At 34.5% G+C, this 24,894-nt stretch overlaps 1 protein-coding gene across 4 annotated transcripts in view; it reads left to right on the forward strand.

Moving 5' to 3' along the window:
* Positions 1-22,478, forward strand: part of SNTG1 (syntrophin gamma 1) — a 334,747-nt gene extending 312,269 nt beyond the window's left edge. For all 4 annotated transcript variants that reach the window (XM_025147957.3, XM_004939849.5, XM_419197.7 and 1 more), the window contains 2 exons: positions 7,969-8,079; positions 16,307-22,478. In XM_025147957.3, the coding sequence (XP_025003725.1) occupies positions 7,969-8,079; positions 16,307-16,465 (270 nt within the window). In that variant the 3' untranslated portion in view covers positions 16,466-22,478. The remainder of the gene's footprint in view (positions 1-7,968; positions 8,080-16,306) is intronic.
* The last annotated feature ends 2,416 nt before the right edge of the window (positions 22,479-24,894 follow it).

The following is a 24,894-nucleotide window of genomic DNA, read 5'->3' on the forward strand; positions in this document are numbered from 1 at the left end:
AGAGAGAAACCTGATGAGGTTCAACAAGGGCAAGTGCAGAATCCTACACATGGGTAGGAATAACCACATGCACCAGTACAGATTAGGGGTTGACCTGCTGGACGGGAGCTCTGTTGAGAAGGAGCAGAGTGTCCTGGTGGGTCAGAGGTTGGTCATGGGCCATCAGTGTGCCCTTATGGCCAAGAAGGCCAGTGCTATCCTGGGATTCATTAAAAGAGCATGGCCAGCAGGATGCAGGAGGTGATCCTCCCTCTCTGCTATGCTTTGGTGAGGCCACATCTGGAATACTGTGTCCAATTCTGGCCTCCTCAGTAGAAAAAAGACAGGAATCTCCTAGAAGGAGTCCAGCAGAGGGCCACAAAGATGATTAGGGGCCTTATTCCATTTCATACCCAAAAGAACATTTCCCTTATGAGGAATGGCTGAGAGACCTAGGGTAAGACCTGGGACTGTTTTAGCTGGAGAAGACAAGACTCAGGGGGGATCTTATCAATGTTTATAAATATCTATCTAATGGACAAGACTAAAGCGGATGTAGCCAGGTTCTTTTCAAAAGTGCCCAGCAACAGGACAAGGAGCAATGAGCATAAACTGGAACACAGGAAGTTCCATACAGACGTAAGGAAAAATTTGTACTTCGGGTATTATAGAGCATTGGAACAAACTGCCTAGAGAGTTTGTAGTGTCTTCTTCTCTAGAGATATTCAAAAAATGTCTGGATGCTTTTCTGTGTTACCTACTCTAAGGAACCTGCCTTAGCAAGAGATTGGGTCAGGTTATCTCTAGAGGTTCCTTCCAACACCTACGATTCTGTGATTCTGTGACTATGATTAATTTCTATGATGCAGTCCTTCATTTACAGTAGTAATATACCTGGTATGAAAAGGTCATCTGCCTAATGATTCATGTGGAAGCCTCAAGGGAAATTTTGAAATGTCAACTGGAAGTGTTTATTAGGTTTTATAAATAAAGAACAAATGTTTATGATGACATCAGTGTATGTAAAAGCTTAAATATGATCACTAGTTAAGTGTCCTCACAGCATCTAATCCATAATGGACTTCTTCAAAAAAATGTCCACCATCTTTGAAGTAATTTGTACTATTTGAATTCTGCAGTATTTGAAATACTGGAAGCACTGAATTCCCACTTTATCCTTCTCATATTCCCCTTGTATTCTGCTAAAAGTGAATTCAACAGCCTTTGTGATCACTGATTAGATATTTTCCTTTCTGTTGTCTTCTTAATCAAGTTTTCCGGACTCTGTTCAGCTACATCTTGCTTGACAGAGAGTCACAAGATATGCAGCATCTACTGCAGACACTGTTTTTCTTTTGAGATGTTTTAGGCCCTAAATGTTATTTAAATATATATATATATAAATTTGAAAAAGATGCAAAATATCTGTTGCAGGTGTTGAAAATTACAAATCAAGTTATTGCTTAGGTAATTTCTGCAGCACTGAATGTCAGTGTCTACTGTAAAGAATGTTTTCCCCAAGAACTATGATTACAGGTGGCCACTTCAAATCATACATTTCTCTAACACTGTCTATTTGTGTTGTTAATTGGCCTTCTAGAAATTCAGAAGGACCGTAGATGAGATGAAAGCCTCACTGAACGTGATGCAGTGCAAACACCTAGGTTGCTGTTAAGTAAGCTTTAATTTCTTTTCAGTGAATGTAATCTTTGCAGGACTTCCTAACAGGATATACTCAATGATACTAAAGGATCACATTTTATTATTGCTTATCAAAAAATTGTGTAAACTTTTGTTAATCTAAATATGCAGGTGCATTCCCAGAATTCCCTTTTCCAAAGTTAGTTTTCTTATTTCCAAAATCTAATCTCTGAGGTTCTGAACTCCTGCCACATCTTCATTCCATTTCTCCCTAAGCATTTTCTATGTGTATTAAAAAAGGAAATAAACTTGCACTTTTGTGTGTGTCTAATCCAATAATTTCTGTTATTCTATTCACTATGAATAGCAAAATATGTATTCCATTTTCCTATTGTCTCTCAACACAGCCCCAAAAGAAAACAGCAGACCTTTTTGTCAGGATATGTACTACCAGCGGTAGAGAATTCTACAATTTGGCCATTTTCAATTACCCTTAATGCACTCTGTCTGCAAAGTGTGTGTATCTATCTACCTATATATATATGTATATATTCTGAATTTAAATATGGTGAAGCTGGTTTGTGCTCATTTGGATTCATTGCTCTATATCTTAGAACACTACTAAACTCTGCATTCATCATCAGGAAGAAAACACCATAACAGTATTTGAAGCATGCTTTTTATTTCTATTTTTCTAGCTTATTTCCCGTTACTCGTTTCAGTAACTATTCAGTTACTCCTCCTGAGATCAGAGGGAGATCAGTGTATCACTGAATCATAATCAGAGAATCATAGAATAGCTGGGGTTGGAAGAGACCTCAAGGATCATCAAGTTCCAACCCCTGGACACACTGCACACTTCAAGAAAGAGAATACATTGTAAACAGTAAATAGCACTGCAATATATATACATTTTTAATATCAAGTGTCTACTCTGTAACACAGAGAAGAATTTGTCTGAATTTCTATACGAAGAAACTCCTTCTAAGTAAGTATACATATCTGAAGTTCTGTGGAACAAAAAAAAAAAAAAAAAAAAAAAAAAAAAATTGATCCAGAGTTCAGTTATGGAGAAGGCAGAAGACAACTAGACTCACTTCAGGGTAAAGATTTAAGAATTTAACTCGTGAGCAAATATTTATTCCATATTTAGAAACTGAAATGTTGAACAAACAGCTACTATAGCTTTGAAATAAACACAGCATGGTTCTTACAATCCTGTTTTGTACTGAAGGAACAAACAAATTTTTGGTAGGTTATCTGTCAGTACTAAGCAAATAAACTATAGTCTTTTAGCATTCTCTGTATCTTCAGTAATTGACAAGGCCAATTTTATTTTATTAGGGATGACTTCCTTTCTTTTTTCCTATATCTTATTTTTTATTCTTTATCCTCCATGTCCTCCCCTGTCTTCTCCTTTTCAGTTATTAAGCTATGGAAGTTGACAAAGAAAATTGCCTTGTACCATAATTATTATATCACTCTCCAGAGATCAGTAACAGTAGAACTGAACATGAACAATATCTTAATCCTTTTCAGTTCACAACTGCTGCTATCGTTATGGGCAAAATGTCCCTTCACAAGAATGCCATCTTTCTCAATTACAAATGAGATAGACAAATTAAGGTATATACGAGAAGTCCAAAGGCCCAATTACTTTTATTCTTGAAAATAGAGATCCACAGGATATTTTTACATGATATAGTTTGACTTATAGGAGTATCATTCATTTTAGTCAGAAGAGAAACAACAATAGTTTGAAAGGTGTCCGCTGAAATTTAGAATGATTCAGTAATATATATAATATAAAGATTTGCCTTAGAAAGCTAAACAGAAGCATAATTCAGTCAGTCAGATTATCAAGAATAAAAGAAGATATTAATGGAAAACACAACTACAGTTTTTTGAAGATGTCAAAGAAAAGACAACAGAAGGCTAACCATAGCAGAGCATTATGGGAGCTGAAGTCAATAGCTTTTCTTCTATGTACCATTTTTTGTACTTCATTGTTGTATCCATAAAACAAAAAAAAAAACATAGGCAGAGAGCATCCTCAGGTAACTGCAACAAAATAACACTAGCAGGAGATAATATATGCTAATTTTACTAAAAAGACTAGAGTAAATAATTCCAAAATAATTACTTATAAATAATACTTTTCCTATAAAGTTTTGTCTGAGAATCTCAGTCCCAGGTATATCAAGTGAAAAATATCCTATTAATTTTAGTTAAGATAAGATTTTAGTTTTTGATGATATTTTTATTTATCTCAGGAGATATCTTATTTGTAATTTGTCAGCTCTTCTGCCCTGTTCATACGTTGTGATTGCATTTTTCTATTCCTTGAGATTAATTTTATCAAATGGTACACAATGTAAAATGCAGATCTATGAATAACAGTTAGGGAAAGGATGTATTTCTTTTCATTAGCATGTTACATACCATATTTGGTGTTTTTATTAACTAAAATAAATCCTGTCAGGATGCATTATAAAGTGTTAAGCTCAATGAAAATGAACATTCAAGCCCCTAAGCACTTCTATCACAAATGATTCATAAAAAATGGTGTAAAGATAATTTATATGACACACATTGGTTCTTTGGTATTTTTTGACAGTGGTTTTACAAATGTGCTTATTGCTCAGAAGTCAGTTTATACATAAAAATAAGTTAATAAACTTGTAAAAAATTATTTCAACCTAATTTAACTCTCTGAGGCAAGCACTCACTGTACGGTTCTGAAGAACTATGATGCTCAAAACCATGGAAAAAATAATTCATCTGTCTTTGGCGATGGTATGGATTTCTGTTCCCAAGGACTCCTATTCTCCTATTATCTTATTGCAGATGAATTATCCTTTAAAATTAGAAATCCAAGCAGTCACTGAACTGAACACTTTAAAGCTAAAATAAGTCCATAGGAAATGTGAAAGATGACCACATGTGAAACTCTGTTTCTTGTGTGTTTGTCAGAGCTGTAGCTATACATCTCTGTGACACTCTGTGCACGTAAGTCTTGCTTCTTCTTTGTTCTTTGGCTCTATGAAGTAATCACTGAATAAAGACAGGTCCAATATCTGTTCTCTGCTTAAGCATTTTGCACAAACAAACAAACAAAAAATTAATAGTCCTTAAAAAAATTAGCACACAGACTGGCAAGAGGAAGTAAAGTATAGCACTGCTTCTTAAAAGTGGTCTGTCTGCTGGGTTACAGCCTTCTTCATCATCTTCTATATCTGCTACACAGTTGAAACATGCAGTTCAGGCTATGCATCATATCACTTCTCAGAAATGTAATGAATCTCATTTAGTATATGCTTAAATAATTCACGTACCTTTAGCCATTTAAAATTTGGACATCTAGTTTGAACTAGTTGTTACACTACTGATGTAGGTAATGGTGAGATACACATCCAGAAAGTATCAATAGTGACTAGTATTTATCTCAGATCAAAATAGGATAATTGTCCATCAGAAGTTCTCTCTTTAGAACAGAAGTAGTAGCCAAGATGACTAGTTTTAGCATTAGAAATATCTTGTTTTCCTGACTTAGTAATTTAAAACTCACCTTTTCCCTAATCTGATTTCTGCAAGAAGAGCTCTACTTCATGTAGCTATCTTTAGGGGAAAAAAAAAAAAAAAAAAAGAAAAAAGTGCAATTTGTTGAAGACCACTGAAAAGAAGCAGAGAGTTCTTTCATTTTGAAATTATTTCAGCATAGTCAATGGTCTTTTTAATCTTTATGCTTTAGATGAGGAGGATTTAATAGCCTCTGCAAAGTTTTCTCTTAAAATGTCAGTTCTGGGAACCTGCTTTGATATTCTGAAGAAACAAATGCAATCTTGTCGGGATTAGTCTCTGCAAGGATTTTGTCACCTCTACACTACAGACCTGATTTTGCAATGTAATTAAGTAAGAGCCATTGCTAAGTAAAACTCTCAATACTTGTGTCATGCTTAAATTGAATTGTGTTCTTGAACTATACCTATGGTTTGGTATGACCATCATTCACTGTCCTCTGAGTGAGAATGAAGCAAGTGACAAAGTTGCATGGGAAATGCCGAAGAATTGAAGTTTTATGCATCCTTCATCTTCATTCAGATTTAATCTGATTTGGAAGATCATTGCCTTTTATATGTCTCATTTAGGAAATTATGTACCTAAATAGATTTGCTGTTCCTGGGAAAGGCAAAAGTCTTGAAGTTCTAGCAAGATTACACAGACCTGTAAAAAAGGCAATGTAATTCGGAAGTATAACCATCTGAATGTGATATAGGGTTGCTATGTTTTGGTTTTTAACTCATTATCCACAGCACATAAGTAAATATGATGAAATTAAATAAAGTAAAAGGAATTGTACACATTAAGAGAAGGAGGAGGCAATTCTGTTTTCTGTAGCATAAATTGGTGTACTTAGTGGGATGGTATTTCAAACAAATATGATATAGTTTCACATAATTTGCCAAATTCCTCTAGTTTATCTGAAACAGTATCCTTAACTCTGTTTATGATAAATGGGAACTCACCTGTCACGTACAGAGAATGAAGTTGGTTTTGAGCTTAGTTTTTTATCAGGAAAAGGCATGTGTGTAGGGAATTTTTGCTGTGAGAAATGAATGTTGCTCAAAAAGTAATGCCTCGTATGTAATTCCATGAAAAGTACAAAAAATACAAAGAGCACGATAACACTATTTGATAGAGCAAATTCTCAGCTACAAAACAGTATTTTTCAACATAGTCACCACCATTAGCTACGCATTTTTGCCAACAATGAACAAGAGTCTGCATTCCGTGTTCATAAAAATCTGCACCATTGGAGGTAACCCACTGTTGCTGTCACCAGTGCTGGAACACTCCACCCACTTCCTTACTGAGCTCACATCCACTGTTTGGTCTCCACAAACATTCAGAAAGCATCCATGAATGTCAGTGGACACCATTTTTTGCTTTGCTTTATATGCACTTCATTTTATCACACCTCCCGGCTGCTGCCGCTATCACACTGCAACAAAATGTAATGGAATACAGGTAAAAAGGTTCAACCTCTACTGCCGCACCATCAACATCTGCCTCTGACATCATGGGCCAACATCATAAAATAGGAGGCATTAGTTTTGAAGCAGCCTTCATATAATTACAAGCTTCAATTTCGATACTGGAAAATAAATCTTGCACTTGGATTGTTACTGTGCACAATTAAAATATTGTCATTTTTTCACCCTCTTCCAGTTACTTAGACAATTATGAATGTAACTAACTTTACCTTGGTGCAGGTGAAAGATGTATTTCAGTTTAAAGCATAAAGAAAGTAACACATTGGTAAAGGGAGTTTGATTTTATTTTGGGAAGTTGAGAATTTCACCTCTCTCACACTCTGTTTAATATCAGCTAGATACTAAAAAGCTACTAAAAGGAATTCATTTACAAACCATTAGGCCAAAACAAATAAAAGAACCAACACCCAGAATCTTTTGTGTTGTCTAAATCAACAGCCCAATGTGGGTGAGGATGATCTTGCAGTTATGTGAAAAAGTACTGAAATCACAATGAAAATAATAGTTCTTCAAAACACCTGCAGGGAAAAATACCTTTTAATTAGGTTGAAACTACTTACAATTAAAAAATGGTTCTTCTAGGCAAAATGGAGTCTCAAATGCTGTTTGACTATTAAAATATACATTAGATGTAATAAATGTAGAAGATATTTTTCTAGCCAGCTGTATTTTTTTTTTTTAATCTATGCTTATTTTGTAGAGCAGTCTGTCTTTTTTCAACATGGAATGATGCAATTCATAATATAAAGACTTGAATGACCAGTAATATGTGTAGAATCAATTATCTGCATAAATTCCCAATTAGAGCTTTAATAGGTAAACTCAAAATTAATTTTCATTGCAGAATTTCCTTTTGTTATGTTATAAATTTAAATATGATATTTGTTTTTAAGTTGAGGCCCTTTATGTAAATACAACCAGATTTTTTATTATTCCTGTGTAAAGAAAAAGAGAGGAATTTTATGAAACGTAAGCACTTCATATGGATTGGGGAAACACCAAATATTCAGTGTAAAAATCTTCGAGTTTGGACATGATAAATCAGGATTAAGTATAGTTTAAGAGATTTCAGAGTACATTTCACAGATACAGTGTGTCAGATCTCAATTACATACTGTCAAAGTATACTACATCCCTGTGATCAAAGAGACGTCAGAATAAATAGTACTCGATTGGTTTTATGATGTACCATTGAGAGGTTAAAAATTCTGCTAGAAGCAGATCAGCTGTTTGTTATACAATTTACCATAATAACTGCACTAACTTGCTCGTGTATATGTATTTTTTCCTCTAGGCTGTCCTTTGGAGGTACAAATTTTCCCAGCTCAAAGGTTCTTCAGATGATGGGAAGAGCAAAATCAAATTCCTTTTCCAAAACCCAGATAATAAACAAATTGAAGCAAAGGTAAAAACAATACACTTTTTTCTTTGATAAATCTACCTTAAAACATCTATTAAAACAGCAGCTGGGAGACAAGAGGAGTAAATCAGACTAAATTATTTAAAAGTCATTCAATGTGTGAAGTGAAAATGAAGAAAACCAAAGAAATCTGAATAAACTGTTTGGATTTTTGGTAAGTTAAAGTCTTTTATAGAGTGCCATTACATTAAAGGAAAAAAAAAAAAAAACGACTTGCTGCATTTAGGAGTATTTGCAAAGTCTGTTAATCATTTTGATAAAAGTGGCTGAGAATTTGAATGCCCTGTCTTTCTGTCTATACTTGTATCATGAGGAAACAGTGCAAAGCATCCTTGAGTCAATTTAGGCAGAAAATACAGCAAAAAAAACATTTGTTATTATAGCTCAGTAAAAAAATATTGCAGATTAAACATATATCCTCTTACAAGAAGATGTAATTGAAGCTTTTTGTCTTGGTCTAATTCAAAATTTCTGTTTTGAGATGTGATTTTGATTCAGGAGTTAATTTTTGGAAACAGTCACCCTGAAAGATTTATGCCTAATTTTATGAATGACTTTTGAGAATTTACTGTCCCAGTATGTGTAAGGAACATTGAAACTGCCTGAGAGTCTGAATCAAAGGTCTTTTTCATTAGAATCCCAACATTTTTGTAATCCTGATTATGTTTGCTTAGATGTGTTTTAAAGCTTGCTTTTGAAGCCTTTACTATACTGTTTTCTCAGCTATTTGCTTGATTTTGAATGTTATACTCAATACAATAAAGGTATACAAAAGCTCCCATTAAATCAGTTTCAATGAAGTGTGGTGGACTTTCAGTACATTCACATTTTTCTTCATCTCAAAGATGAATATTCTTATTTCCTTCAGCAAATGTTACAGTAGTACAGAATTTATTTTCTTCACTAATAAGAAGCCATAAATTAACACCATAAAGTTGTGAGGATGATTTTTTTTAAGCAAATAATAGGAACTTTTATTATGCTCCTAGGTATAGCTGGAGGTTGAAACTCATCATTTCTTTTCTTATATTTATCTCCTATTGCTATTACATGGACACAAGATTTTAGATCTAGCTAAGTTAATGATGCAATATTTCTCAGAATTTTCTTTGGAATCCAAGAGCTGAATAGTGATGCTTTATTTCATCAATTTAAAAACAATGCATAGTTACAAATCTAGATGTTGAATAAGAAACATGGCTTTCATCATTTTTTTCATTTTTTTTTAAATTAAATCTGTCATGTTGATCACTTTTTAAGACTCAGAGATATCCTACTACTTTATGGTACTGTTATTCCCAGTTAAACTAAACAGACCTTTATTTCTAGGAAACTTCACCTTTCTACATTTTATCAAGGTAGAAATTCTACCTCTAACTTATGAAGGTATAATATCATACAAACTTACTAGCATCCTAATTAATATACTCTCATGTTCTCTAGCTGTTTTTATTGATTATAAATTTAATCTTTCATGTTGATCAATTTAGAAATATATATATATAGAATTTTCTTGATACTCAGAGCAAGTCAGTTACATTATGATCAAAAAATGTCAGATTGTGTTGTGTTTGGATGGTGTTACAACATTTATCAACTTCCTATTTGCTTATATGTGAGGTACATTGCTTAGTCTAAAAACTATAAAATATACTTGTCTGTAGAAATGTAAACATTTTTTATGTCATATTTTTTAACTTTGGTTAGCTGAAAATTCTCTGAATAGGCCTCTCTGCAACTAGTGAGTCGTTGAAGTATACAAAGCACTGTTCAGCAAGAAAAGATGAGGAACAATCTAGCTTCTCTTTTTTGGACTTTATTAGCATTACAGAACTGGAGACATATCTGTTTGGGGAACTCTCTAGTCATTAAGAAATGTTAATCAGATTTTAAGAAATGCTTGTAATGCCAGGTTTCATGCATGCTGTATGCAGGCTTCATTTGGAATCAGATGATGGGAATTTTCTAAAACAGCTGTTAAAGGTTGTGATGAATATTCATAGCGAAAGCTATCACCACCTGTTAAATGAAACTGCTGCAGAAGGCCTGGAGACCTGCTGTTGTAAGGAGGATATACAGGGTAATGTTTTATTGAGATAAATATAATTGTCTGCCGATTATATTACATGGGGACTATAGTGGGATGATGACTTAGAGCTGAGACAAAAAATTCTAAGGAGTCATTACCTCAACTTGTTAGGGGTTTTCATTTTTGCATTCTCAAGCAGTAGTGAGAAATAATAGTGTGGCAACTAACTATGATACAGCTCAATAAGGTACTAGAAGTGAAAGTAGGTTTTTCCTCTTCATCATCATCATTATCATGCTCTATGCAGAACCTGCTGTGATGTGCGCATACTTGATTTGAGACTCCTGCTTTTCTTGTTCTGCAGTGCCTGTTTTCCCCTATGTCTGTTTCAACTGTGCTGCTGTCAAGATATGTTTAAAGTCTTTAATACGCTATAATTACGCTGTGTGGTAATATCCTTTATATCTTAAACACTTATTCATGACCTAGAGAATTAAGAGTGGTAGAGTGTTGAGGTAGCTAATGTTGATTAAGAAAAATAATCATGTGGCAGTGCTTTAAATTTTAGCCTTACTGACTATACAGTTTCCTCTTTATTCTGATGGAAGAACAATCACTTCTAGCGTTACACAATCTGAGATAAATATTTTTTAAGAAATGCAGAACTACATCCTTTCATCAGTCAACTTTTGTTTTTGAAAAACACACTTGCCACCAGAGTTTACATTCCTAAGTGACAGAAAGTCCTTCACTGACACTGAAAACCTAGTATTTTTATATCGCTGTCAAAATATTTGAATGTTTTTCATGCCTGATTTAACAAAATTAAAAATGGCATGTTTTGAGATGAACAACATATGCTTTGTATTTGGTTACTTTTTAATTAGGAATACTTCTTTTAGACTCAAAAATAATTCAACATTTAAACTTAGAGACTTTGTACTGATGCTTTCGTTTGGCCTCACTGAAACAACATCATCTTACTCTAAAGACACATACTATAGCATAAAGGAAGTGTTTCCTCACAGGCACGAAAACTTGCAGTCTGAAAAACCTGAAGAGTAATTACCATAGGTCACACTGGTGGTCAATGGCAGAGTGCCTGGAATCAAACACCTGACTTTGAAAGTCTCAAAGTTAAGGTCTAAGTAGTTTCTGAGATGTAAACCATTTAGGGGCAACATTAATCACCGATACCCCTTAGACGTTCCAATCTCTAGGTTATTTCCCAGCTGTCACTCAGCAGGTGATATTGCACAGGTTTGCACAGTTAGACAGAATTTTTCTGACTGAGAGCTACAAAATAGAGCAGTCAGCATGGCAGAACATGGAGCCTACGTGTCCCTCTGCTTCATCCCTGTTGTGCTGCTCTGGTTATGTTGAAAAAAACCATAGGACAGAGCTTTCATTTCATTTTTAAAACACAGAGGGATACATTATGCATGTTGCTATATCTAATTATCTATTTCTTTGCCTATAACTTTGTGATCTGTTAATGGCTTTTCAGCATTAGAGCAGCTTCCAGAGGCTAATGGAATCTCAGCACTGTAATAAACTCAGAGCACTATAATCTTCCATTGTACCTGACTGAGTAGTGGATTGCTGCAATGGAAACAGTTTTATGTTTTTTCTGAGAAAAATGTCTTAAACCTATGAAGAATTCTGTTTCTATACGTATAGGCTCCCAAACATTGCAGTATCCAATATCTATATATCTAAAGCAGAATTGCTGCTGTTTTTTTGTTTTGTTTTGTTTTTACTACATGCCATTTCCATTTGAATTTTGTAAGTAAATATCATAACCAGTAATTTCTGTAAACTGAAAGGTTATGTGCCCCATCGCCATGGCAAGAATTTAGTACTCAGTAAGGTAAAATAGCAACAGGCTTACACAAAATGAATGTCCTTCTTACATTTCAGCTCTGTAACACAAAGCACGGTTTATATCTCAAAACTATTCTCTCTGTCCTTTCACCGTTCTGAACTTGCAAGGATTTTTCACAGCTTAACAGCTTTCTCAGCAAAACTCAGCCAAGGTCACACAGCTGTGCTGTTAGCTTTTTTCTCAGACTAGCTAATGCCCTAAACTAAGTGTCATGGAACAGAGGTGAGCAGCACATGAAGATGAAGATCTGGTCAATTGGGAAAAACTGTGGTCTCAGCAAAAGAAGATGCATAATTTTAAAGATCATAATCTTAATTAATTAATCATAATTTTAAAGATACTGAGTAATGAATAATGCATTAATAACAATTAATGATAATTAATTTGTACTTGAAATTATTCCATATAGAAATTGAATCTAAAATAAGACAGCCCATGTTAGAGATGTTGTAATGCGAACAAAATGTTTGCCTTCTGGTGTGTTGTAAGGTGCCTTGATGAATGTTTGCACTATTTTCCAGGCTGATATTTCTGCTCATTTCAAGTATATTCTCCAAAGTATAATTTTAATTTAATCCTTGTCCTTAGCCTTGAGGGCTTTTCTGTGAGCATCACAGTACTCTTCAAATTTAGAATTTCAGCTTTAAATGGGTTTCAAGTATCTATCCTTAGTATTTTTACAGAGTGATTGCTCAATTGCAGTGACTACGTTCTGAGTTCAGATTTTTGAACTGTGTAGGTTTGCATGACTCAGTTTTTAGTTTTCCCATGTCTTGCTCAAAGATTGTATTTTTTAAATCTATTTAAAATCATTTTCTACCCCAGTATATAGACATCTGATGAAGCAAGAAATATATTCACATATCAGCAGTTTATGTGTGACAAAACCATGATTTTTTCTGAATCTCAAACTAACAGGTGCTTGAGTTTGTATACATAGAGTTTAGGTAGCTGCGCCATTAATATAAATGAAATAGTAGCTGATTTTTTTTTTCTTTTATCTGTATTCCTTTTCTCCATATTTGTCTTCATCTTTTGTTGACTTACATTGTCCTGTGCAGAAACAGTGAATCTTCAGATTAATACTCTGAGAATATCTGATATAATGACAGAAATGTTGAGTGAAAGTAGTTTGGTCAAGAAGGTGGGAGGACAATTTGAAGATCAAGGATACACTAATATGCCAGTCTGGAAACTGGAATAAAAGTAAATTGTGGTTTTGTGCATGGATAAGTAGTTGTGGCTTAAATTTGGATTTCTTTGCTTTTTTGGTGCAGAGCATCTGCTTTTCCCTGCAGGTTGCAGACTTAATAGCTTGACAGAATACTTCTTCAGGTTTCTTAGGATTTATTTGTTTGTTTACTTGAAGCTACATGTGCAATATGCACTACTCTGCTAGATAAAAGTGTGTTCAGACAAGCATATGACTGACAGCAGAGCATTCTAAATGCAAAAACAACCAGGGGCAGTTAGATGTGCAGAAAAGCCTGTAGGTTCCCCTCCATTTTATGGCAGTACTGCAGACCTACAGGGATTTGAAAGTGCAAGTTCTCAACAGAAGTTGAGGGAATGTTTTGTCTGTCAACAGTGATATGTGAACCCTTATCTGTTCATTAAACTTGCTTGTGACTAGGCTAATCTGCCAGGAAAGTGTAGCTCCTGATGGATCCTATTGCATCAATCTTACTCCTTTGAATTCAGCTGCAGCTATTAATCAGACATGTATATACTCGTCACATAGCAATATCAGCCCACATTGTTTCGCACTACTTCAAATTCCACTTTTAACATGAAATCTGCTTGTAGCAGAGTCAGTGTGTGACTTTTTTAGCCTCTACTCCACATCCACTGCTGGGGAAATAGGTGTGATCACAAGAGTGTGACTTCTGTCCTGCACAGTTACAACACAAGCCATCAGTGTCTTTAAGTAGCTTCATAGAATTTGGTTATATACATATATTTCTGTCATCTAAATAAGCTGCATTACTCAAATGCTCTACCTGAGCCACCTTAAATGCATGTAATTTGTTAAACTGTGTGATCAGAGAGATCTGTTTAATTCACTGCATGGTGCACACAATGACACTGAAAGAATTATGTTTCATGCCAAGTAGTATCTAGCAGTCATTGACTTTTTAGTGCTCATCTTTACTATCAAATTAATTTCTGTGTTGTTTCATTGCTAACAGCAGTAGCAAACCATTGGGACCTTCAGCAGTTGTGCCATTGCCTCACGCATTTTCATTGAAGGCCCACTGAGCAATGGATCTTCCCAATGTGTTACTGTTGCAGAAACACCTGTGTTAACTGGTGATAATAACTGTACTAATGCACTGTGAAAATTCAATGTCCAGCAGCCATAATTATGATGTACATAAGAACTTTCAGCAGTAGGATTACCTAATTGACTCGAACAATTCCCGAACGGCAATATTTGTTTTAATAGACTTGCTCTGTTGACACATAGGTGGAAAGACAGTCTTTCCAAATATAACACAGAGCTGACAACACAAATATTTGTAAGATCCACTAAATACTTGCATTTTCATCTTAAGCTTCAGTATTATTTTTATAGTACCAAAGGATAGATGTTATTAATAAAAAGACTTTAAATGAAAAGTAATGGCTTGAATGACTGATGCTTCTTATTCAGAAATAGCTTCCATAGTTCCTTGTTTTCTCATCTTTGACTTTCCACTATTTTTCCCCATCTATGATAAATTTTCTTATTTTGAAATTTGAGTAGGAGGGGGAGAAATCTCTGGCACTGTAACAAAACTACACTTTTCACAATGTTTAAAAATGAAAGTATCTCTAAACAGATTTTTTTAAATGAATACAGATGGCAGGTATGTGAAACTTGGCATAAACTTCATCATCTTTATTGTGAATTGGTACTTAGGGGAGTTTAAAGAAGCTTGTAAGAAATTAAAAAATCATTTCTGAGCATTTCCAAAGGACATCTGCTCAGGTTGTAAGAGAGTTGAACAGAACTCCCCCCGTTTCGTACATCACTGGGATACACTGCATATGTAGTCTTCTGCTTTCAGGCAGTTGTTCCATCTCACACATAAGGGATTTGTGAATGTCTCCACAAAGTATGTAAAGCAATATCTTCCAGAAAAACTCAAGAGGAAAGCTCATGTAATTTCTAGAATTTTATCTTTTTTGTTCTGGTTAAATTCATGATACTATCAATATTTCTTTATACAAAAGCAAAGCTGTCAGCACTAAATAACCTGGAAATACCAGTACTGGACAGAAACACAAATAAGATATAGCACAGTTCTCTGTTCCTGGCTTCAGTGCAGAAATCTACATAGGCAGTGAATCAAAGCAGAAAGATCATAACTCTGCATCACCATCCCTACATGCATGACATCAGTATCTGCTTTCAAACACAACAGGTTTTTATTGATTAAATGCTAACATCAAAAATATGTACTGAAGAATTGCTAAAAAAAGCATCATTGTTATGATCCCACTGATAAGATAAAATCAATTAGACACAAAAGAAAACATTGATATATACATATATATATATAGATGATTTGTTTTGTTTTGTTTTCACCTTGTTTCTAAGAAAATCTCATCTAAGGAGGTGTAGAAAATGTACATTAAAGTAGAACAAAAAGAGCTTTCTCTAATATTTTTAATAAGATTAAAACCCCAAGTATGTTCCTTACTTTTGGTACAATAAAAATAATTGCCTCGATGAAAACAGAGCCAGAATATCCCTGTATGATAGTAGCACTTTTTGAAAATGTCTCTTTTGTTTTGTTTTGCTTTTTAACTAAAGATTAGCGTAGGTGAGATAATAGTTACCACTGTGTGGTGACATGACAGATGAACATGACGTATGTGGAACTCAACGTTACTGATCTTTGTGGGTACATACAGTAGTAACCCAGAGGTATGTAGACACAATCTACTCATTCCATTGATTGATTCATAAAAATAAATCAACCTGCAAAATGCACCAGATTTGCATTAATGACACAAGGGAAAAACATACTATATGGCTGTCGCATTCCTTCCTCTTTAGCAGGCAGAACCTCAAATTTCTATTCAGCCACTTTACTCAGAAGTTTGTCCATAATAGCTTCCAAAAAGTTATTTATGGAGTAAATAACTCTGTCTCTTAAGTGCCTATAATGTATCAGATAAACCTATAAACTATCAGATACATCAGCAGAGTTACATCAGACTATTTCCATTTGAAACTCAGTTAATTCCTGGGTGCATGTTTGTGATGTCTTCTTTTGCTTTGTGATTAATCTTTTTGTTTTCACTTCCAGGAGCTGGAGTTTTCCAACCTGTTTGCAGTCCTTCATTGTATCCATTCATTCTTTGCAGCCAAAGTGGCTTGTTTGGACCCTTTGTATGTGGGCAGTCAAGCCACAGCTTCTGCTGCTCCCACAACTTCTGGTACTGGCAAATTAAAGTATACAACTTGATATCTCACATTACAGCACTGCCATTTATCAAAAAGACTTAATGTATAAATATTCATAAGATGTGAAACTTTGGTGAACCATGTATGTGGAAACCAATCCTGGAGACAAGACATCTTGCAGCATCAGCAGATAGATGGTCACATGGGATCATAAACTCATCTCTGTTCTGCAAGACACCAGTAAATAATCCTCGCAGAATCCCCAGAATAGGATGGATATGCTTTTAGTATGATCTATTTGTACTTATTTAGTGCTTTAACCAACACTGGAAGCAAAGGAATAAATGATGCAATGAGGCACTTCAATATTTAACACAATTTTCAAATTGATGTAATAACACACAAAGAGAATTGTCGTTTTCCTGTTTTCAAATGTTTTTATGACAATATGCTAAACTCTGAGTATGAATTTAATACCCAATGATTATATTATAAATGACATAAGAGCAGGCAGCAAGCATTTAGTACATAATGATGAGGAGATGAGCATGAAAAGACATTTGTGTAAGTATCTCTTCAAATAAGAAAGCACTTTAAGCACCATTGTAATTTATACTTCTTTCCATACATGGAGTCATGCTACTTTCTCAATTTTGTTCTTTTAACATTAACAAAGATATAGCCATATTGACTGACACAGTTCAAAACAAAAACAAAAACCCCACAACCCCACTTCCATGAGTAAGTTTCTCTTCTTCAATTAAAAATAATGTAATATTACTTTAAATACAATGACAAGTGAAGGTTTGTAAAATATCATTTCTGCTCTTTACTTCCCCAGTTTTTTTTGGAGAACTAAGTTCTGTAAATCTGAGTGTTAAATCTGTGAGTTTTTGCTCACATGACAAAGATGTTGTATTTGTTTCAGACACAATCCACCTAATGCATTATTTCCATTTTTAACCTTCATTTCACATCATAAGCTCTCAACAAAATAGACATTCAACATTATTTTTGAAAAATGAGTCCAACCATTGAATTTGTAGTGATTTCTTTTTTTATATTATTAGTGAAAGGCAGGAATAAAATAGCCTTTACTGATAGAAGCGATGACAAAATGCATAATGTATTTATATATTAAAAAAATATTGCATCACCCATAACCATATAATAGAAATGGTAGTTCCAGATTTAATGATCAAATCTGAAAGAATTGTACATTTATAACTAATAACTTATTAAAAATATAGTTTTCAAAAAATAATTTAATGTTGTGCTACTACACATCAATGAAAATGGCAAAATAGTGGGAGTTATGTCTGGGTTATAGCTGAAAGAGCAAAAAAAGGTGAGGTGAATATATATATATATATTTTTGGGGGCCAGACATAAAAAAAAAGAGCACTAAAAGATTGCAGAAAATGCAGTTGGTGCGCATTCAGAGTGAGTGGAATATTTAAAATTATGCTTTCTGGGATTTCTACTTATGATATTGAAATCTGCATTTCCTTTTTTTCCCTCTTCTTATAAAAGCACATGGAAGATAAGAGTTAAGGAAACAATCTTTCTTGTGCATCTGGAAGACAAACTATTTCACATTCATTTTTACTTATTAAAAGAAGGAAAACTTCATAATTGAAGCCAGAGGAAAGCTTTTTTTGAAATGGGAACAATTCAAATGTTAAGTGGGGACAAAAGACGAATGAACTGTGGGGGCAAATCATGCATCTGTCTTTTTGCTTTGCAGTAGAAGTACTTGGATTTATGTGTGTTAGAAAGTGTCCTTGCAAAATGGAGACCGGAGGTAAAGTTGATTCTAGTTCAAAACAATCTGAAAATACATTTTCTAGGAACTCTTTATCATTGTCACAGGACTACCAGTATGTTCTTACTTCCTAGTAGACCTCCAAGTGTTAAAGAATTAAAGATTTCATAATTGTGTTCCACATTTATTTTCCACGATAAATACAATGGAATTATGTCATAATCCAGTTATTAAATATTTTAAGTGTCATCCAAATCCATCATTTTCATAGTCATTATCCTGTTTACATGAATCTTCCCCAAAATGTTTTGAATCCAAAACTACAACTTTCTGAGAAGTTTCCTGATAGTAACTCAGATGTTCTCCTTGTCAAAAAGGCATGTTATGGAAAGACAGTTTTGACAGACCACTGGCAACAATGAAGCTTTGTATCTGTTAATGACAGTTCTATTCTGTGCTCCCAAATCATCTCATTCTGGTGAGCATTGCATTCAGACACCCAGTACAGGCATGTGAATGCCTCTGTAAGTATTCTGGTGGTAGTAGAAGAATCTAAAATTAATCAGCCACCAGTTGAACATTTTCACATCAAATAACTCAGGTGATGTGCATAATGGCACCATTGAAAGGAAGAGTTATTTAAGGTTTTCCATGATTTGAAAGAAAAATAAATAAATAAATAGAAGTTGCTGCTTGTTGCTGAAGCCTGTTGCTGAACTGGTTTCATGCCATACACTTTTGGGCCTGGACTCTACCAGGTTATTCTACTGAACTCTCACATATTTTGTTTGTAGAAATGCTATATTCATAAATGAGAATTTTTTTAGTTGGGCATTGAATACAATATTTAAGAGGCAAACACACACACAAAATAAGAACCTGCAATTTCTATGTTTGTTTGTGCTTTGAAACCCCATATTTCAAAGAGCTGAACTTGTGGGGCTAAATCAGTATTTTTAGTTTCAAGAAAATAAAGGTGACCTTGGGAGAATATAAAATGCCATGGCCTTGACTACTGGTTTGTAAGTGTGTGATTCTGGGAGCCTTTGCACTGACCTTAGATTATTCAGAGGTGGCTGCATCAGGCTTGCCCTCTCAGTGGAAGTTGAACAGAAACTCAGCCTTGAACCAAAGAGGGAAAATTTTGAATTCTGTGTCATAACTAATAATAAAACAGCAAAATGTAATTTTAATGGCTGTTTTTATTTAAATACAAGAAGATGCCTCCAAATTAAAGCATAGTTAATTTCATGTGCATATGTCAAAAACCAACCTTTATGTTGCAAGCTATCATTTAACATATGAAATATAATGAATGCAAATATTTTGTAAGTCAGCATGGCCCTCTGATTACAAAGAAAAACACAGAATTATAATGAACTGTCAGCTTTTGCTAAAATTAAAGCAAATATTGAAAAACAAAAAACCAAAACAACACAACAAACCTTACTTCCCACAAAGTAAAATATAATTTTTCTTTATGACATCATATTCTTAAATAAGTTAAATTAAAAAGTATATATCTTTATACTTAGTACTGTGCCTATTGAAGTGATGTTATGTAGCATACCAAAAACATACACTCCTCAGTATCACAAAATGTATTTGATTTAATTTGCTTTGCTTTATGATGGAAATTTTAGATAAGCTGACCTCCACAGAATTAACCATATGCCAGGTTATAGTGTTATCATAATTTTGTTATGAGCGTGTTGCAGATTTGTAGACATGTTATTCTAGATTTCATCAGTGAATGAATATATTTCATTTCCTATATCTGTATAAAAACACGGTTCCAGAAGGCACTTTTGAAATAAAGATCAGGATATTATAAAATATTGGTCATTTTATTTTGTTAATGAAGTGCAGTAAATTGTAAGCCAGTTATTTTTTAAAACAAATAATTTGACTGTTTAAACTAGAATTCATTAAAATGTAAAATAATAATCTACAGTATCAATATACTTTGAGATGATATTCCTGAAACATATTGTTTTCCATCTTAGTTCTTGAACCCACAAAAAAATATTCACTTTATATGCTCTGACTTTATCAGAATATCTCACAGTACACAGTTAAACATGAGTAAGTTGAGTAAGTTGTGGTTACTGCAGCTTATTACTTTAAATATGATTTCATTTATGCAATGCCTTAAGATGTTTCTTACATCAAGAGAAATATTAAAAAGGCTAAAAATCTCATGAATGTACGAATGCTGCCCTTAAAAATTCAGCAGCTTTGCTACATATTGTTGTCTAAGTAACCTCTAGCATTCCCTACACCAAAAAGAAAGAACAATTTTCATTCTGATATAGCAATGACAAGTTAAATGTAAATGCATTGATATTAAACACTCGTCCCTGAGAAAGTGTTTTGTCTGGGAAGAAAAAAAAAAAAGCTGATTTTAACATGTTCATCTTTGGGCAACTTAAAATGTTCAAATTTCGGCATGTGATGCACTCACCCAAGCTCCTTAAATTTAAATACCTATCACTGACACCTGGGATAGGACTTGAGGCCCTCAAAATGGCAGGGCAGAGCCCTTTTGATGTAGGACCATGACTGAGCAGCTCCTAAGGTGTGTGTCTTCCTAGTGATGGTAGAGGTACAGCCACTTTTGTGGTTTCACTTGTTTTAGGAATGTGCTTTTGAAGGCAGGTTCCTGCCCTCTGCTTGTTACTATGTTGTTCTTCATTTGCCAGAGCAGTCTTTAAGCACATGAACTGGAATTTTAGACTAAAACTCACTCCTAATAGTTCCAACTCCTAATGGGCATTCAGCTCATACAACCTAAGTAAAGCAAGACCAAAGCCAGAATCCCTCTAAAATGCTACGGCTGCTGGATCCTGGTGAGAGTCCTTTCTGCCCAGTGGGTGATGCCCATGTACTGTGGATTGTGGAAGAACCTCCTTCATTTACGGGTGACTGACAGATGTCCAGGGCAGGTTAATCTTCATTGCACTCTGTTCTTACTCCAAAGGGAAAGAATTAAGGTTACATCATGCTAGTCAGCCCTCTCCCTGCTGCGTCTCTCTGCCTGTCTATCAGAAATACATACTTTAAAATTCACTCAGAGGGCTCCAAGAACACTGCCCTATCCTCCTTGCTCTATGCAGATAGCAAAGCTGCACTCACTCAGCTATGTAAGGGAGCCTCTAAATCTGTAACACAGTCAGGGGACAATATTCAAGCATTATGGCAAGGGCATCTGTGTACCAGAAGAGTGTTGCAGTTTGTGATCAACATTCAGAGTAAATTGAGTAAAGTCATCTTCAAACTTAAGTGCTTTCTTGGCTATGACGGCTCTTAAGTGCAATTTTAGTATTGTTCCTAAAATAAGATCCACAGTGTCAACAAATTTTTATTTACTTGGCTCCATTTTCCCATTTTCAGGAAGTTTAGTGAGAATAGCAATTCATATTCTGTTGGAATCAGATGGAAAATCAGAGATACTGAAATAAAAAAGAAATTTCTATTTGGATTCTGTGTATTGTTACAATACATTTCATACTCTGTTAAAGTATGTTGAACAATGTAAAACTAAATGCATTCATTTAGCTAACCTAGTCAGTTTTCATTGCTACAATATGCATACCTCCCACGTTCAGCAACTTTCACTATGAGAATCTCAATTATATGTTACAGAAATGGCTTTATTATTGAGTATATACTAATATATAATGCATAGTGTGTGTATTTGTGTGTGTGTATATTAGTATATACTAATGGAAAGTATTCAGTATATATTAAAGAAAGTTCCATATTAGGCACAATTATAAAACAGAAGCATAAATCCATGAAGCTTTACATTTAAAATCTTAATCTTATAATACTATAAAGAAAAATATGTATATTAGTTGAAGAAATGGCTATTTTTGCAGAACATGCACAATCTGGATATATGATAATAAATTAATGAACATTAACTGATTTACTATTTCATACCTCCAGGAATTTTGATTTTTTAAATTATTCTTATCCTTAAGAATATTTGCAATATATGTCATAAGTTTTAATTTGTTATGGATAAAAATGACTGAAAAATGTAATAGAAAGTGCTATATATTTTATAAATATTAAAAACTGAAGATAAATATTCAATTTATTTATTTCATTTTCAGTTACTTTTTTTGTGGTTGTTTGTAATATGTATTTGTGACAAACATAAGTCACCTAGTCGTTAAAGCTCATTAATGTACCACTAATAAAACGCTATCTTGTGTTTTGTTTTTGTTATGTTTTGTTTTGTTTCTTTTTGTAATTGAACGTAACAGAAAAAAATATAGAAAATAAATACTTTTTTAACTAATCTTTTGCATTCAGTCATACAGTGTATGAGTTTTAAATCATTGAAAGTCAAATCTGAGAGATCGAGAAAATACTTGAAGAACCTGGGCTGCTATTGTCATTATTTCCCACCACCATGTTCAACTGCATAATAATTGCTCACAATCCTCTTACAGATTTCCAACCTGTTCCTTTGCAGCCGTCTTACCCCAATGCCATCTTTGCCCAGTTTTATAGTCCAGTGTGACATGATATAGTATGAGATATATCTTTGTCCAGTTTGGGTCAGCTGTCCTGGTCCTGTCCCCTCCCAGCTCCTTCTACACCCTCAACTCCTCACTAGCAGAGCCACAAAGTCCTTGATTTGGTGTAAGCATTGCTCTGTCACAATGAAATCAAGGTGTTATCAACATTGTTTTTTCTCTTAAATTCAAAGCACAGCATCATAGCAGCCACTGAGAAGAAAATTAACTTTATCCCAGCCAAAACCAGAACATCCGTGTACAGATATATCCCAACAATCAATCAAGATAACACTGTAAGACAGATAAGTGTAGATAACGCCTTAATGCCTGAGGGGCTCAGGAAAACACAGTTTTGAGGATGGAAACTGAGTACCTCTGATGGAGGAAGGAGCTGAGGGCACAGAGACCATGGAAGAATAGGTACACTTTGGTACTCGTCAGTAACATGCTGTAAATCAAAAGATAAATTTAGCTCTTTACTAGAAGAAGGATGATGAAAAAAATTGATTTTGGAGACAGTTTATGAAATTCAAAGCATTTATTCTTATGTCACTGCTACAGTGAAGAAGACACATTGCATGGGTCATGTGATTATGGTAACAGTTATATATGGCTTGTCTGGAGATAAGTTAAAAATCTAGAGGATATAAAGTGAAATTTATTCATTTTCCTAAAAGACACAGCATAGAAACAACAGCACCTGCTAAGATTGTCTGGCAGCCCTGCCGCCGCATGCCCCTGGATTTTGTTCTGTAAAATAGTAGTGCTTGAAGACAGTAGTGATGACAGACACTTACTTCCTATCTTTCTGGGATTCTGAAAGTGAATCTGGAACCTCCTTCAGACTTTTTTTGCTGAAAAGCTAAAGGCTAGTAACACTTTTTACTAGATCCTGAGACATCAAGTGAACATATGTCTAGAAACTGGTGTTTCAACAAACACAAAGAAGCTCAATGAAATACCATGAGCCTGAGTGAGAAAACAAGAAACTTCCTATGCCACCAGATCTAACTAAACTCTCACCTTTCTTTTATGAACAGATATATGATAGAATCCTTTAAGCTAGAAGTCTTTTTTTTCCCTTTCCCACTTTGTTTCCAGGGTCTACTGAGGGAAGAAACAGGATCTCAGAAACATCAAATCCCTCTGCTTAAGAGAGGAAGAGAAATCAAGATGTAGTTGACTGTGATTGTAGCTAATGCAATGCTACCAACTACAGCAAAGGCTGAGCTCCTGAGCTCAAGGCATTGCTTTGATCAATTTGCATTCTCTTCACAGTCAAAGCCAAATATTTGCAAATACCGTGAACCTAAGGCTTTCCATCAGTTTGTGTGGGGAAAAAAAAAAGGAACTTGTGCTATCATAAAAATGGAAATTCAAAGGCAATGGGAACTCAGATCTATGTAGTCTGCACTTTCAGTTGCACAGAAATATGCATGGAACTGTTCCCTGATAGGAAGGTGAAGGTCCAGTTGTGTGTTGTATAAGAGATCTGAGCTGTCAGGGTGGCTTAGTTTGGACACTTATCTTGTGTCCAACTGGGAAGGACCAAGGGGTTTGTGAGATGGTGGGAAACTCTTCAGAGGAATGTAAATTTAGGAAGAACAGCCTGAGTCACTGAATCTTATCCAGCTTCCTCAGGCAGTCATGTCATATAAACCCTCTCACAAATGTTTAAATTTTATCTTAAAAGTAATTAGTTTTTTTGGCACTCCTCTTTTGTAAAACCTTCCAGAATTTCACTGCTCTGATGGCTTGAAACTGTCTTCTAATTTCCAGTCTAAACCTATTTGTAGCTAGTTTATATCTATTTGATTTTGTGCCAACATTATCCCCTAGTTTAAATAATTTTTCCAGTCCTGGTGTCAGTTTTCACTTTCCCTTCCCTTCCTTGATATATTTATAGCAAGCAATCATATACCCTGACAGCTTTCATTTTGCCTGAATGCACAACACAAGCTCATGCAGAAGATGTCTGTGCAGTGCAGTGAAATTTGGTGCATATTCCTGAGCTATTGTTGGTCCCAGCTGATATGTCTACCAGTTGTGCTGCAGCAATACCAGCTCATGGCCAGAAGCAGCTCATCCACTTTAATGCAGTTTAAGATAATAAATACCACTCATCTGTGCCATGACATACTGCTTCCAGAGCAGATAAAGTCCACATTAGCTCAGGTCTTTCTGCACTGCTCT

This window comes from Gallus gallus, chromosome 2, assembly GCF_016699485.2.
Source record: "Gallus gallus isolate bGalGal1 chromosome 2, bGalGal1.mat.broiler.GRCg7b, whole genome shotgun sequence".
Taxonomy (NCBI): Eukaryota; Metazoa; Chordata; class Aves; order Galliformes; family Phasianidae; genus Gallus; species Gallus gallus.